A 16,123-nucleotide genomic window follows, 5' to 3' on the forward strand; every position below is an offset into this window, starting at 1 on the left:
GCGGGCCCTAGAGCGCGCGGGCTTTAGTAGTTGTGGCGCGCGGGCTTAGTTGCTCCGCGGCATGTGGGATCTTCCTGGACCAGGGATCGAACCCGCGTCCCCTGCATTGGCAGGCGGATTCTCAACCACTGCACAACCAGGGAAATCCGGGAGGTCCATTTTTCAATGGTGAACTCAGAACTGTAAAATACCTTAGGAGCCAAACTCCCATCCACCAGCTGAGCTGAGGCTGGCCAGCCCACCTGTGGCTTCTTGTACTGTCTGGTTTAGGCATTTGTCCATCAGGTCACTTCAAAATATCTTTCTTCAGAGTGGCACCTTCCACCTGCCATAGGTGGCAGCCCCAGTGTGTGAATCATGCATGGAGGGGGCAAGGTATGGACGCAGGACGTGATGACATTTGTTAGTTCCAGGCTGGAGAGCCTGTCACTTCTCCCGCCCCTGACCCCGCCCACTTCTGCCCAGTGACTCCCAGCCAGGCCCACAAACACTGTCCCTCAGGACTGTCCTCTCTATTGGAACCTGGAAGCCCCAAGGTTGGGACTTCCAGGGTGCATAAGGCGGGGAGTCTCTATGTGGTCTGACCAAGGGGGCTGCAAAGCTCTCTCCACCCAAATCCTTGCCTCTGGGTTCGTCCCCTCAACACAGCATTCCACCTCAGAACCCTGGAAGCTGGGGTTTTGACTCTTGCAGTGGCAGCTGTCAGGGCTCTGGGTGGATGGAGCCCGAAAGAGGTGTTTATAAGTCCGATGTTTGTAAATCCGGTGTGTGTGAGCTGGTTGTGTGCTTGGCCTGAGCCACCCTGGACAGCCTACCTGCTCTCTTCCTCCAGGGAGCAGAAGCCGGACCAGACCCAGGGCTTCCAGCTCCGGTCCAGGGCCAGCTGGTTGTTCTGGGCACAGCGCAAAGGGCAGTGACCATTCTCCTTCCGGGGCAAAGGGCCAGAGCGAGGATCCCAGGAGATGGGATCTCCAGGACCCTTGTGGAGAAACAGCCCGAGGCCTTCCAGCCCCTGGCAGCTACTGCTGGGGATGCAGCTGTGAGCAAAGTAAACGCTGGGGGGCGGTTCTGTGCAGCCAAGGACGGGGGAATTCTTTCAGGTGCCTGTGGGGCATTTACCCAGACCCAGCTGGGCACACACTAGGGCACGGTGATTTCTTCTGACCCTGGGTCTCTGATGAGCCTTGTCAAACCTCTCCCAGAAACAAGTACCAGAGTTTTTCCCTCTTTACTCTTGTAGCTTTATTAAGACAAAACAATCCCATTTTATACAGAACTGTGATTTATGTTTCATAATTTGCATAGCCAATTTCATGTCCTGAAGATGGCTCTATTACATTTCCAACACATACATTTTTCACATGTGGGGAAAGCTGGGGTTACTCATGCCCGCTCCCCAGCTTGTCTCCCCCTCCCCTCCCCGCATCTCATTATACTTCATGATGAATCGTCAGGATATGGAATTTCAGGAGTCTACAATTTGGTTTTTATTGGAACCTGCCGTGGGACCCTGGGGCAGACACTGGCCCTCGCGCTCCCTGTGGCCTGTGGACCTCTGGCCTGTGGGCCGGTCAGTTGGAGAAGCGCAGCAACTCCTCATCCCCTGTGGACACAGAGAGGCTCAGGGAGTAGGTGTGGGGTCGTCCAAGGGTCTGTGGGTGGGGACCGTCAGGGGATGGGGATGCCTCATAGAGGAGGGACGGCAGCTTGGGCTGAGCTTAAGCCTGAGCCTGAGGCCAGAAACTTCTGCTTGCGGAGTGACTGGATTATCTCCAGAGTGTGTTCCACAGAATGATCTGATTTTTTGCCTCCTGATTTACTTTAGGTACCTTTTTCCCAGTGGGGAGATAAGGCACAGAAATCTTTAATGGCTGCTGTTCCCTGGAATGCTATTCCTGTTATCCTTATAGCGTCACCACCATTATTAGTAACGGCTGCTGCTAGATGGATATGGACCGTGCGAGGCTCTGTGAAGTAGGTACTTTGTCCCATTTTACAGAAGAGAAAACTGAGGCTCAAATTGGCACTCAGTGTGGCCAGCCCAAATGTGGCAATGCCGTGATTGGAGCCCAGTTCTGCCCCACTCAGCCTGTCCTGCCTTCCCTCTGCCTGCGCCCAGGTGCCCCATCCCAGCTGGGGTAAGGCCTCAGGCTTGGCCCCATTTTACAGGTGGGAAACTGTAAGGCCCAGAGAGTGGATGGGCTGGTCACCTGGTACAGAGTCCAGAACTCAGCTTTCCAGACCCTCACCTCCTACCAGGGCTCCCCCACCTGGACCCCAATATCCCCCAGGCCCAGCCTGGCATTGTCGGGCCTCCTACCTTCACCAGGGATGCCACAGTACTCCTTGCACTCCTTCTCTGAGTAGAACTGGTTGCTGTTGCCCTTGCAGCCCCCGTAGATGAAGAGGACGCACTTCCCCTTGACAGCATCAAATGCCCAGAGCTGGGTGGAGCCTCGGCAGGGGCCCGGGACTATGGGGAGATTGCAGGCCTCTGCGGAGTGGGAGGGAGGTGCAGAGCATTGGAAATCCTTATGATCGCTGACCTGAGACACCCAGCAAAGGGCCTGGAGCCAGGGACCCTGCTCATCCAGAACACCTAGACCCCTTTTTATAGATTGAGAAATGGGACCACAAGACGACATAGGTGCCCAGGGTCACCCATACCCAAGTGTGCAATTCCTGTGACTTCAGGAAACTTGCCCTGGAATTCCACCACTGGAGCATCCTCTCTTAGCTGCCTGTTCAATGCAGGTGGACTGTCTGGAGGACAGGGTTGGGGGGCGCAGGGGGAGGTGGAGAGGTGGGGCCGTACTCACCCACGGTCCGGCAGGTCTGCAGACACTCCTTCTCCGAGACAAAGTTGTTGCCGTTCCCCATGCAGCCACCATAGTGGAAGGTCTCGCAGGCCATGGATGAGCCATTATAGAAATACCTCTGAATCATCCCCAGGCAAGGACCTTGTGAGTAGCCCAGCTGGCAGGAATCTGGGGAGGGGCGGAACATCAGTGCTCACTGAATGCTGACTGTGTACCTGTCACCGGGCTGGATACTTTAACAGGTATCATCTCATTTAGTTTTCGCCTCTGCATTAAGAGGAACAATTCTCAATTCATTTTAAAGGTAAGGAAATTGACTCCCTGAGAGGTAAAGTGACTTGCCCAGAGTTACACAGAGCTGAAATTCAAAGCCATATTTGTTGGACTCCAAAAACCCATGCTCATTCCATTCCATAACATGGGGAGTTACCAGTGACCCAGAGACCCAGCATCCCCTGTGTTGGTCTTGTCTGCCCAAAGACTCTGTAAGGATAGTAGTTGATGATGCATTCACCAGCACCCATGCCAGCCAGCCTGACCTCTGCCTTAGGTCCCACCCCCGTGCCTTTGCTCTCGTCATTCCTGCCCCTAGAATGCTAGAATGCCTTCCTTCCTAAAACCATATCTGGACACAGCATGAATTCCCCTTCATCCAGGAAGTCCTCCTTGATCACCTCGTCCTCCATTTTCTAAGCTCCCCCAGCCTTTTAGCTGACCCTCCCTTTTGGGTCCCTCACTTTCTTCCTTGACTGCCTCCTCTACTAGACCAGAAGGTCCAAAAAGATGTGGGTGGTTTGTCTCCATGACCCCAATGCCCAGCACAGAGTCTGGGGTGGAGCAGGGTCAGGGTTCAGTGTTTGCTGAGAGATTTGGAGAGTGATCATTTTATCAATCACAAAAAGCATTCTCACGTTCTTGCCCATGTGCTCCCACAAGAGCCCTTAAGGTCAGCTCAGTAGGCTGTTATCCCATTGTACAGATGAGAAAGCCAAGGCTAGGAGGCCACATAGTGATACAGACAGGCCAAGAACTCGCTACTCATCGTGGAGCTGAGACTTCCTAAGCTCAGGGACCATGCCTTACACTCCTCTCTCTCCCCCCATAACCCCTGGCACAGGGCAGAGTACTGGATTTGCCTTTTCTAGGCTCAGTCCTTGATTCTAGCAGAAAAATAAGAAAGACTTCATGGTGATGAGGGCAGCTGGGGTGAGCCAACTGTGGACCCTTCCTCTCTGGAGTGTGGCAGAAAGGGATTTAAAAAAAAGGGGGTGGGGCTTCCCTGGTGGCGCAGTGGTTGAGAATCTGCCTGCCGATGCAGGGGACACGGGTTCGAGCCCTGGTCTGGGAAGATCCCACATGCCGCGGAGCAACTGGGCCCGTGAGCCACAATTACTGAGCCTGCGCGTCTGGAGCCTGTGCTCCGCAACAAGAGAGGCCGCGACAGTGAGAGGCCCGCGCACCGCGATGAAGAGTGGCCCCCGCTTGCCGCAGCTAGAGAAAGCCCTCACACAGAAACGAAGACCCAACATAGCCAAAAATAAATAAATAAATAAATTAATTAATTAATTAATTTAAAAAAAAAAAAAAAAAGGGGGGTGATCATTACCTTCTTTCTTGCCGAAATCAGTTACTAGTTGTCCAGCCCCTGATCCTTCCTCTTCCTGGGGCAGAACAGACCGCTGGGCTCTCTGGGGGAAGAAAGAGAAGAAGCTGTTGCAGGGACCTAGCCACTGCTGCTCCCCTATACCCCTGGAATATATAAACAAACCATTTGCTTTGGGGATCAGGGTGTAGACAGAAACACAGCTACTAGATTGGTTAATGGCCTGTTTTCCCAAAAGCTTCAACCTGAATTCCAGAACAGGCATCACAAGATAGATTTCTGGTCTGAAATGAAAAATCAGAACAATACCTACATATCCAGCTTCCAGTTGAAATGCCCAGAGGAATATAATAATGGAAAAGAAACCTAACCCAGAGTTGGGAACCAGGGAAGAGCAGCATTCCCATACTAGAAACTAAAAGGCATTTCTACACAAGCGAGTGTGAGTGGGACTGATTTTCAGGAAGGGCTGACCAGACCATCGTTAGCTGCTTACAACAGAAAAGTCATGTGGAGAGTAAGAAGGGACCCAGAGATTGACCCTAATACTCCTAGATATGGGGGTGGGGGTGGGGGCTGCAGAGCAGGGCAGGCTGCCAAAGCTGTCAAAAGGATCTCTGGGAGTAGAGTCCACTGAGGCACAGTCCCGGGAAAATTACAGAAGGATGAGCAGGGACATTGCCGGCCATCAGGCAGTCTTCCTGCCCACAGGTGAGACCTGGAATCTGAAAAGGTAAAACTGTAGTAACCTTCAACTTTTCCCTTCTCCTTTTAAGGTGCAACTGAAGCTGTGATCAGGGACTCCCACTGTCTACCAGAACCCATCTCAAGCTGGTTGCACATAGGTCTTCCTTGGTGAGGATGAAGGAAAAGAGAAAAATCATGGAACGAATTAAATAATGCAACTACTCAGAAGAATCACACTGAGCTGGAGACATATCTCCACTAAACACAGGGTGTAGGTAAGAAACAGGAGAAAACTTCAACCATCAATGAAATTCAAGATGGCATTGCATCAACATTAACAGGAGCCCACAGTTATGTAGATGAATAATATGGGAGAAGTAGAAAGTTACTGGAGATGAAAAGGATTTTGTTGAATTTAACCACACAGTAGGGGTAATAAACTGCAGGTTAAAGATTATGAGAAATAAACTCACAGAATAGGAATTCTAGAAGGAGAGGCAAACAATATAGAAATAATAGAAGAAAAGTTTTCCAAGTTGAAGAGAGACTTGAGTTGTTCAATTATAAGGGCTCAAAGGGAATGAGAGAAAATTAATGAAGAGTCCTATCTCGACATTTCCTAGAGACAAAGGATAAAGAGCCTAGTAGTGGCCCCCAGGGTAAACGAGAGCATTTTAATGACAGAAGCGGCAGAGCAATATCTAAAGGTTGTAAGAGGGTAAAGGTTGTAACCCAGGGATTCTCCACTCAACCAGGCTGTTGATCATGTGATATAAACACAGAAAGATATTCTCAGACATGCAAAGATCCTGTAGTTTTCCACCATGTACCTTTCCAGAAAAAAATTACTTACAGAAATATTCCCACCACTTGAGAAGGGAATCTAAATACAAGAAAATGGATGATGTGGTAGAAAAGAAATGATGGTAAACTAGAAAGCCAGTAAAACAGAGAGTTGAGGTTAAATTGTTGTTAAAATGGTCATTCAACTTAACGTAAATGTTAAAAGTAATTCTCCAAACAAAAGGTGGAAAATATAAACATCAATCTCAGATTATATCCACAAAAATGAGGATGTGGGAAGCCTGGAAGGAAGAAATAAAAAGTAAGCTGCATTTCTCTCTTTTGCAAGGGAAGTCATCAGTTATTGTTTCATTCTTGACATGCATGAAGAAGCACAGATTCAGCTGAGATCTGGATTAAGATGGCAGATTGAAATTTCCCTCAAAATTACCCTCTCCAATACCGAGCCATCAGCAAAAAATGAATTCAGAAATCCCAGCCCCCAAGTGTTGATCAACACCACTGAAATGAGGAAAGGGGCACAATTTAAAGGAAAAACTAAAGCTCTCGATCCAATAATCTGGAGCTGAACAGGAAGGTCAGCAAGGTTCAGCTCCTGACCTGCCCTCCAACTCCCAGTCCTGGCAAGTCATCAAATTTCTGATAACTCTCCCTAATACTCCCAAGTCCTGAGAGAAGAAAATTGAGGGGAACCCTATCTTTTTCCTCTTCTGATAGAGGAGTAGTGAAAATGACTTCTGGGGAAAAAAAGAGGAAAATAAACTAGAGCCTGACTCTTTCTAAGTGAGGGTTCTGGGGCTACACAATCTAATGCTCCAGGGGGTGTCACTGGGGGGCAGACGTACCTTGCTGCCAGCCCCAACTAGGTGGAATGACTCCCCATAAGATATTTATCAGTCCTTCCAAAGAGAATGCAAAGCGAGTGTATTCCTACCAACTCTGGACTTCAGAAAAGTGGATGGAACGCAAAATACCCAGACCTTACTCTAAATTTGGGTGGGAGCGGACTAAGCTCATATTTGCAGGAAGAGAGCCAAGGAATAAATGAAACTTCCAGGCCACCATATCAGAATAAACAGAAAGTCTAGCTAAAACGGACTAAGCAGGAGTCAGATAAAAAGAAGTGATACAGAAACTATCCAGACCCACTTCAGAAATGAATGAATAAGGAGCCTGAACTAGAGAAAGAGCCCAAGAGTCCAGTGGTGGACATGGTCATGAACTGCCAAGTCCTCCCATCAGCAATGGATTTATATTCCCAGCTACCCACTGTCAGCCCCTGTTGGAGACTACCTCAGCTAAGGGAGCCCTCTCATTCAAGATCATGCTCCCTTCCCAGACTGATCAACATAGGGTATTAAGGCTCTGTCCCTTGGCCCCATCGTGGGACAATTCCCAAGGGTTGTCCTGGTTCCAGAGCTCCCTATAGGGTTGGTTGAGGCATTGTTGTGACTGCCCTGCAGCTCTCCTCCTTCCTCTGCCCGATCTTCCCTTTGTCTCTTCCTTCCATGTAGATGTAGGGAACCCAACCTAGAAGAAAACATAACTCAAGAAGCAGAAGGAAATCCCTCTTTGGCCTCAAGTTACGGAATTACATAATAAGAACATGCACGTATTAAGACAAGAGTCAAAGATGAAATGGTAAACGCTGACAGAATAAGATGAAGAGAGAACCCAGGCCTAAATAAACAAATTGAGAAGCAAAACAGCATCAGTTCAGAGCTCGTGAATAACTTAGGAATCGTGAGGAGCAGAAAGAACAGATGCTGCTAAATAGAAGGGTTGTCACAGAAGAGACAATCCCAGTGGATGCAAATAAAAGCAATTGGAGAAAAGCTAGTACATGATGGAGGATAAAGATGCTCCAGGATGAGAGAACAAGTGTTCGCGAGAAGGCAAAACTCAACAAAGTGAATAGAAGATGAATTCCATATCATGAAAGAAGAGTTAACTGAAATACAGTAGAAATGTCACCCATGGATGGAAAGAGCACGGTGTATTCCAGGAAATTTTGATATAGACTCTCAACCCCAAGACATGTCCTTGTTAAGATGCTGACTTCTTATCAAGGAGAAAGTCTGTCCAGGCATCTGGGCAGAAGAAACAAATTGCTTCCAAGGAGAAGAAATATCAGGCTGGCCTCAGGCTTCCCTGCCACGATCATCAGTGTGGAAGAACAGTGGAGCAATGCACACAAAGCTTCTTCTGAGGGAAAGAAAACATGACCTAAGAATTTGACACGCAAGCGAAATATCCTTCAAGGATGAAGGAAATGGGCAGACATTCTCAAACAGGGAAGAATTCTGGGATTAAAACACCCATGAACCTTCCTTGAAAACAGCACTTGGTTAAAAAATGGCACTAAGAGATTAATAGAAATAATAACTCAGGAATGGAGAAGCTGTGTTATATTCACTAAGGGTGAATGTAGATTCCATTAAAATATAGAACTATTACTAGATGTCTGGGAATCGTGGTGACAGAGCAGAATGGGGATGGTATCAGTCTGGACAACGTAAAAGCAAAAGGGAAGAGGAGATGGAACCAAGTTTGGGAGTGAGGATGTCTGTCTTCCAAATCTTGTAGACAACAGATATTCTCTAAAAGTATACATAGCGATGCCAGCCTCTTAAATATTAGTTCATAACCTTGACTTTATTTAGAGCATTCTTTAAGAAGTAAATCTCTTGTAGATAATAAATATTTATTTGAAGTTTTTTTTAAAACCTTCAAACTTCAGGGCTTTTTTTTTCCTGTCATTCCACACGGTTTGCGGGATCTTAGTTCCCTGACCAGGGATCGAACCCGGGTCCCCTGCAGTGGAAGTGTGGAGTCCTAACCACTAGACCACCAGGGAATTCCCCAGGGCCCTTTTAAATTTGAGTAAAACTGCAAGGAATGCCTTTTAAAATTTAGAAATAGCATCTGTAATATAATTCCATTTAATAATAGCATATTTAAATCTGTTCCTCTATCTATCCAACCTTCCTTCTATCTGCCCCTCTCCAGGTGTATGCAGGTCAAGATTACCGGAGTAATGTGACTGCTGGTAGGTTTTGGGTGGTGGAATTTTTTTTTTTTTTTTTTTTTTAGAAATTCACGGTCTTTTATTTATTTATTTATGACTGTGTTGAGTCTTCGTTTCTATGCGAGGGCTTTCTCTAGTTGCGGCAAGTGGGGACCACTCTTCATCGCGGTGCGCGGGCCTCTCACCATCGCAGCCTCTCTTGTTGCGGAGCACAGGCTCCAGACGCGCAGGCTCAGCAATTGTGGCTCACGGGCCCAGTTGCTCCGTGGCATGTGGGATCTTCCCAGACCAGGGCTCGAACCCGTGTCCCCTGCATTGGCAGGCAGATTCTCAACCACTGCGCCACCAGGGAAGCCCGGTGGAATTTTTTAAAACTTATTTTTTATACCTTTATACTGCACTGTTTTGATTCTTTATTTATTTATTTATTTATTTATTTATTTATTTATTTATTTATTTATGGCTGTGTTGGGTCTTCGTTTCTGTGCGAGAGCTTTCTCTAGTTGCGGAGAGCGGGGGCCACTCTTCATCGCGGTGCGCGGGTCTCTCACTGCCGCGGCCTCTCTTGTTGCGGAGCACAGGCTCCAGACGCGCAGGCTCAGTAGTTGTGGCTCACGGGCCTAGTTGCTCCGCGGCATGTGGGATCCTCCCAGACCAGGGCTCGAACCCGTGTCCCCTGCATTGGCAGGCAGATTCTCAACCACTGCGCCACCAAGGAAGCCCTGATTCTTTATACTGATCGTATGTTAGTTTTATAATAACAATGGTAATTTTTTCTAAAAAATATGTAAGCAAACAAATAATATGTTACCAGTGTTAATTCTATGTAGGAATAAGGACATTATTGTCTTTTTTTTTTTTTTTTTGCTTTCTTGTATTTTTTCAAATTTTCAAGAATATGTTTCTAAAATAAATATTACATGTGTATATGTACTTATATACACATACACATGTATAGATATATACACACACAGCAGTAGACTAAATTAGGATATATAATTTCCAAATAATCAGAGAAAGAAAGAATGAAGACTTAATATGGCAAAAGGCAGGAAAATAAAACAGAAGAAGGAAGCCCCGCGAATCAAAAGGCAGCACAGGAGAGTCATTGGTTTGAGAAGCTGCTTGCTCTCGGATTTGCGTTTTTTAGGGATCACTTGACTTTATTTTCATTTATTGCGTATCGAGTATCGTTATCTCATTATTGAGTATGTCACTGCTTTTAGGCACTATGCTAAGACCTTTTCTAACATGTCACTGGATTCTAGCACCTGGAAGGTAAAGGTAATTACCCCATTTCACAGAAGAGGAAAGTGACATCCAGATGGGGCAGCAATTAGCCCAATGGCAGAACATGCCCATCGCTGCCTTCTCTCAACGACCCCGCCCACCAGCACAGCAGGGCCTAAGTGGGCAGGATGGGGATGGGGTGGGGGGCAGAGGTGCTCACCGAGAGTGGAGCGGGCGCTGGCTCCTGCTCCCCAGGGACACACTCACCTAGGGCAGAGGACAGGAGAGAGAGGGAATGAGACGCAGACGTCCCAGACCCAGACAGGCTTTGTTTCTTCCATAGAGCTAATGGCTACGTGTCAGGCGGGACGTGCGCTGGGACCTGTCTCGTGCATTAGCCCACTTCATGGATGGCTCCCCCCCGCCACGGCTTGCTGCAGGTCATTTGCTGGAAAAGTGACAGACTGGTGGCTGCAGCACCGTCACAACCTGCATCGTCTCCACCCCCCAACCAGCATTTCACGGCTGATATCTATTGAGCGCTTACTAGACACCAAGTGCGGCGCCATTGTATTTAATGGCTTTATTTCATTGACTCCTCACAGCAACTTCTAAAGGAGGCATTATTATCCCCATTTTACAGATGAGGAAATGAGGCTCTGGAAGGGTGACCAGCCAGAAGCCACCCAGCTCAATCTCTGAATCTTGGTGCTCTAACTCCAGAGCCCAGGCTCCTTAACCCCAACACTCTATTGCCTCCCAAGAGGTAGCCATGGATTCTAGCTATAACCAAACTTAGACAGGTGGCAGCAGAGGGGACGCTGAATTGGGTCTAGTCTCAGCTTCGCCAGGTACGCTCTGTGTGACTTGGAGCAAATCCAGAGGCCCGAGCTGCCTTTTCTATAAAGAGGGGAGGGGGATCGTAGCCCAGCTTATCTCAGGGGGTTATGGGAAAGACCCAGGGACTGGGAAGATGTGCTCTGGGGGTCGTCAAGGATAAGACGGGGACAGAAGTGGGAGGTGGGGCGGAGGTGTCACTTACCTCTTTCGGGCATCGTGAAGATGGCGTCTTCAGGGATGCCCACACCCAGGGCAACTTCCCTGAACTGCTCCAGCAGGGTTTCCCGAAGCTGCGGCTCCCGTCCTGCAAGTAGGAAGCAGGGGAGACTCCTAGAACCACAGGGACCTGGGCCGTCAGGGCCTGACGTTATTTTGCCCAGGGAGTTTCATTTCGGGGAAGTTTGAAAACTATTGGCCCAATTCCATTTCTTTGATACCCTTATGGAAACCTCAGCTCCAGAAGGGGAGGAGGTGTCGCTCCCAGGCTCCCCATCCGGGTCTCCCAACTCCCCACACAGCTCTCTTTCCACTGGTTCTTTTAAGGACCCGAAGGCCCTGGAATTCTCTGGAATTTTCAAGATCAAAAGAAGAGGATTCTACCTCAAATGGGAGACTGAGCTCTACCTCCTCTAGGGAGAGTAAATGTTTTCACCTTTCCCTTAACTGGAGTTTTGTCAGAAGGAAAAAGCAAAACTCCCTGCTCTTCCCCACTCCATTTCCCTAAATCGCAGGTCTCCTCCCACCCCCAGCTCCAACGAGTGAATCATGTTCCAGGCCTTTACCATAGAGCTTGGCAGTAATGGTGGGTCCATGGCGGCGGCTGAATTTCTTGGTCAGAAAAATGGCATACTCATCATAGTTGGTGTGGACCACATAGGACTCCATGGTGATGTTCCATTCTGCATGGAAGATGCAGGAAGACAAAAAGATCAGTGGTCAGAAGGCTTCTAGCCTGAGATCCTTCACCTATTCACCCACACATCATCTATTCATCCATCCTTCTGTTCACCCATCCCTTCCATATATTTATTATCCATCTTCACTCTCTCTCTCTCTCCATCCATCCACCTCCTCCATATATTCATCATTAATTCAACCACCATCATTCCATCCATCCATCCTCATCATATATCAATCCATAAATTCATCCATTTTCTTTTCCCTTCTTTTTCTCTTTCTTTCTTTCTTTCTTTCTTTCTTACCTTCTCTCCTTCTTTCCTTCCTCCCTTCCCTCCCTCTTTCCTTCCTTCTTTCCTCCATCCATTAATCCATCAATTTATCTATTAAATGATTGATTGACTACCCCACTAATCGACCATCATACTTATATTCACTTACCATTTTTTAATTCTCTCACTCATTTATTTATCCAACCATTCACCTACCCAAACATCCAACCCCTGACACGATTATTTGATGCATAGAGCAAATTCAGTAAACATCTGCTGGATTAATGATTAAATTCATGTCCAAGTCCCTCTATCACTTGGCACCATACACACTGTATATGGTAGATGCTTAGCAAATTTTTATCAGCTGACTGCAGATGCCTAACATGAGGACTGATGAAATCTTGATGTTATCCGCAGCATTCAGCACCATCACTCAAATTCTGGATGAGCACGTGCATGGCAGGGCAGGGGCGGGGGGAGAGATAGAGAGAGAAAAGAAAGAATGAGAGAGAGAAGGAGAAGGAGGGGGAAATTTGGGAGGGAGGCTAGATGACTGCAGAAAAATGGGAGGAAAAGTTGTAGGGGCAGAGAGGGCTGAGGCAGAAGGAAAGAGAGCTTAAGACATCAGGTATCTTTTAGCAAAGGAGGGAACTGTAGATGTCTCCTTTGACTCAACTTACTGGGTTTGTGATAGACGAACTTTCCATCAGTGCCTGTTTTCTCATAAGCCCCAGAGATCGCCTCACAGACACCTTTCCTGGAAATGAACAAACCAAAAGAAAGATAACTTCTGGCAGAGACCATGGTCCTGACACCCCTCTCTCCTGCAGGGTCCTTCTAAATGCCTTCTTTTTTTTTTTTTTTTTTTTTTTTTTTTTGTAATTTGGAAAGTAACATTTCCAAATATCTGGTTTAATTCTCACACCAGCCCTGGGAGACACAAATTTCACATGAGGGAACAGAGGGACAGAGAAAAAAAGGAACTAATCCATGCTAACCTCTTGATAAACCCAGCACTAAAAATCAGCTTCCTTAAGCAAATCTGCACATCATACTTAGGCACCGTGAAGTCAGAATGATGAACTAACACATTAATTCATGTATTACTTTGTGTCTCTCTTGTCTCTCTCTCATTTTCCTCATCTGAAAAATGGGGATAATGATAGCTTCTACCTCATATGGTGGTTGTGAGGATCAACTGAGATATTATATGCAAAAAGCTTAGAGTAAACACTATGCACTTATTAGGTATTATTGTTACAATGATTATTATTTATCTTATTAATATTTAATGAGCAGCATCTATGTGCCAGGCACTGTGCTACATGCTGGGGATACAGAGGAGGGCAGGACAGACCCTGTCCCCTCATGGAGCTTATAATTGAGTGGGGTGGGTGGGCAGGCCAGGGGCAGATGCAGTCAGCGTGAGAATTGCCACAAGGGGCGGGGTGGAGCCTGAGGTGCTCTGAGAACACAGAAGAAGGCATGTAACCTGAACCTGGGTTGGGGGGAGTCAGGGAGGACTTCCTGGAGGAAGTGACAAAGAACCTGAGTCCTGAAGGATCCATAGGAATTAGTGCAGGGAGGTGGGGAGAGGTTTTCTGGGTAGAAGAAACATCCGATGCAAAGGTCCAGAGGATGGAGGGTTCCAGGAACTGAAAGAAGGTCCACTTGGGTGGGTCACAGAGTACATGGCAGAGAGTGGGGCAGGGAACAGTGAGTGCTTAGGGGTTGGGGGCAGGGGGGGCTGGAAGGCCATGTTGAAGGAGTTGAATTTTATTCCTAGGGGCAATAGGGAGCTCTGGAAAGGTTTAAGCAGATTTGAGTTTTTGAAAGGTCTTTCTGGTTGCTGGGTGACAAAAGGATTGGATGGAAAGTTGGCGATTAGAGGTGGGGAGAAGTGTAGAGAGGCTACTGTAGACAACCAGGAAAGAAAGGGAGGTGGCTTGGTCCAGGATGGTGGCGGTGAAGAGGAGACAAGTGAACAGACTGGAGGGATTTAGGAAGAGCAGGGACAGGGCTTGATGATGGATCGAATGGCCGTGGCAGTGGAAAGAGGAGTCTAGGACAGCCGCCTCCCACCCAGCTTTCCAAGATGGGGGCGGGGGAGAAGTGCCCTTACTGAGCTAAGGGACACCCAAGGAGCAAGAGCAGGTTGGAAAGCAGGCACAGTGTTGGGGGCGTTGCCCTTGAGGTGTAGGTGGGACAACTAGAAAGGGATGCCCTGGTGGAGGGCAGCAGAGAGGTCTGGAGCTCAGGGCCAAGTCCTGGCTGGAAGTGGAGACCTGTCACTTTCTAGGATGGGGTGGTGACTGAAGCCAGGGCAGGGGGTGGGGTGGGGTGGGGGTGGGTCCCCACTCACCGCCAGTGAGTATTAGTCACGCTGATCTCCCTGTCTGTTGCTCCCTCTCCCAGCACCAGCGAGCTCATGGTCATCTTGTCCTTGAACCTCTTCAGCCACGGGCAGGTGGAACCCACGGCCACGTGGAACCATTTCCCGTAGATCTAGGAGGCAGCCACAAGCTCTGAGGATCTGGACCTCGAGGAAGATTTGGAGGACATCTGTCCCCCTCCCTCCTCTCAGTGACTTCTCCTCCCAAGTGATCATGTCTTACAGGTAATTGGAGGCTACAAGGCTTCCAGGGAGGATGGAGCCCTCATGGAGGAACTCCAGGCATTGCGGCCAGCTTAGGAAGGAGAGGTGCAGGTGGGCCCCACCTCGCTGGCAGAGGGCCTGACTCTGCTGAGATGCGGGATCTGGGCTGCTCACCTGGACGGGGTCCAAATCTCCAAGCCCTGAGGTCATCATCAACCGCCGCTCCCCAAAAGCAAGGGTCCTGTCTTACTCCTCCGGGGACAGGGTGCTCACCACCTTGCACACAGCCCACACCTCCGTGTTAGGAAGTATCTCCTTTCCCTAAGCTGCGTCTGACCCAGGGCAAGCCTGCTGCCTCTTTTCTCCTGAAAGGGCCCTCAGGTCCCTGCAGACCCTTCGCCATCCCTGACCACCAGAGGCCCTCTCCTCACGCCTCTCCTCCACAACCCTTCCTCATCCCTGAACATAAGCAAAGTCCTCAGGCCAGCACGGCTACAAGGGTCTGACGGAACCCAGGATGGTGGTGGAGGGGCGGGCCCCGTTCAAGGTCACTCAGCGCTTCGGGCAGAACTGGGGCTGGAGGGCAGACTCCCCACACACAGCACCCTTCCCGGGCCTCTTAATCCCACCAGCCTGACCTCTGTTGTGCTTCTCGTCTCCCCATAACCCCACACGTAGGGCGGAGGACCCAGGACGGGCTAACAGATGCTGCGAGGGAGGTGAGGACTTGAAGGATGAAGGGCTGCGGGGTGGAGGGTCACAAAACCCTCAGTGCTGCTGGGGGCCGCAGGGCAGCAGTCGGCACAGAGCCTTTTCTGGGTGGGTTCTAATCAGAGCATGGGTTCCCCTGGGAACCCGAGAGGGCAGGTTCAGACGTGAGGACCTTTGACTCAGAATGTCAGCCTGGAGGCCCACAGAACGGTGCATGCAGAATTGTAGCTTCAACAAATCCCTGAGAGTCTGAGCAACAGGAAGGGCCCTGAGGGACCCACCCGTGGAGTTCCAGACGGGGAGACTGAGACCCCGGGGCCTCGGACTTGCCCCTCCCCCCCAGCAAGGCCCAGCCGCTCGGACACCCTGCCATCGCTGCCAGAGAGGCCAGCCTTACCCTAGACAGGTCGAAGTTCTCCTGCACTTGGATGTCGTCGGGCAACGTCGTCACAGGGCTGGCACTCACCGCCAGGCAGGCGGTCAGCAGCAGGAGCAGGGCCCCAAGACTCCGCATGGCTCCGGGCTCCTCCGCCTGGGGTGTCACTCACAGGCTCCAGCTGGGAACAGAAGAGCCACCACCTCCCTGCACGAGGCAGCTACGGACTGGGGCTGGGGAACGGGTCTGTGGCTGTA

The 16,123-nt window shown here is 49.2% G+C and overlaps 1 protein-coding gene across 1 annotated transcript; it reads right to left on the minus strand.

Moving 5' to 3' along the window:
- Positions 1 to 1,217: 1,217 nt before the first annotated feature.
- On the minus strand, positions 1,218 to 16,093 carry AMBP (alpha-1-microglobulin/bikunin precursor). The gene is made up of 10 exons (XM_007178151.3): positions 15,888 to 16,093; positions 14,546 to 14,688; positions 12,864 to 12,940; positions 11,794 to 11,910; positions 11,214 to 11,315; positions 10,392 to 10,438; positions 4,426 to 4,507; positions 2,820 to 2,987; positions 2,321 to 2,494; positions 1,218 to 1,603 (listed from the first exon to the last, which is right to left on the minus strand). Exons 1-10 carry the CDS (start codon positions 16,002 to 16,004, stop codon positions 1,572 to 1,574), a joined length of 1,059 nt encoding a protein of 352 aa, XP_007178213.2. The 5' UTR covers positions 16,005 to 16,093; the 3' UTR covers positions 1,218 to 1,571.
- Between the last annotated feature and the right edge of the window lie 30 nt (positions 16,094 to 16,123).

This window comes from Balaenoptera acutorostrata, chromosome 6 (genome assembly GCF_949987535.1).
Source record: "Balaenoptera acutorostrata chromosome 6, mBalAcu1.1, whole genome shotgun sequence".
Classification (NCBI taxonomy): domain Eukaryota; kingdom Metazoa; phylum Chordata; class Mammalia; order Artiodactyla; family Balaenopteridae; genus Balaenoptera; species Balaenoptera acutorostrata.

What these genes read in the sequence shown, in the direction of transcription:
- AMBP (XM_007178151.3), bottom strand. Translation starts at nt 16,004, where the DNA reads ATGCGGAGTCTTGGGGCCCTGCTCCTGCTGCTGACCGCCTGCCTGGCG. An exon ending in CATTACTGCCAAGCTCTATG is followed by an intron (nt 11,316 to 11,793) that starts GTAAAGGCCTGG and finishes TCCTACTTGCAG; the next exon opens with GACGGGAGCCGCAGCTTCGG. An exon ending in CAGCGCCCGCTCCACTCTCG is followed by an intron (nt 4,508 to 10,391) that starts GTGAGCACCTCT and finishes TTCTTCCCCCAG; the next exon opens with AGAGCCCAGCGGTCTGTTCT.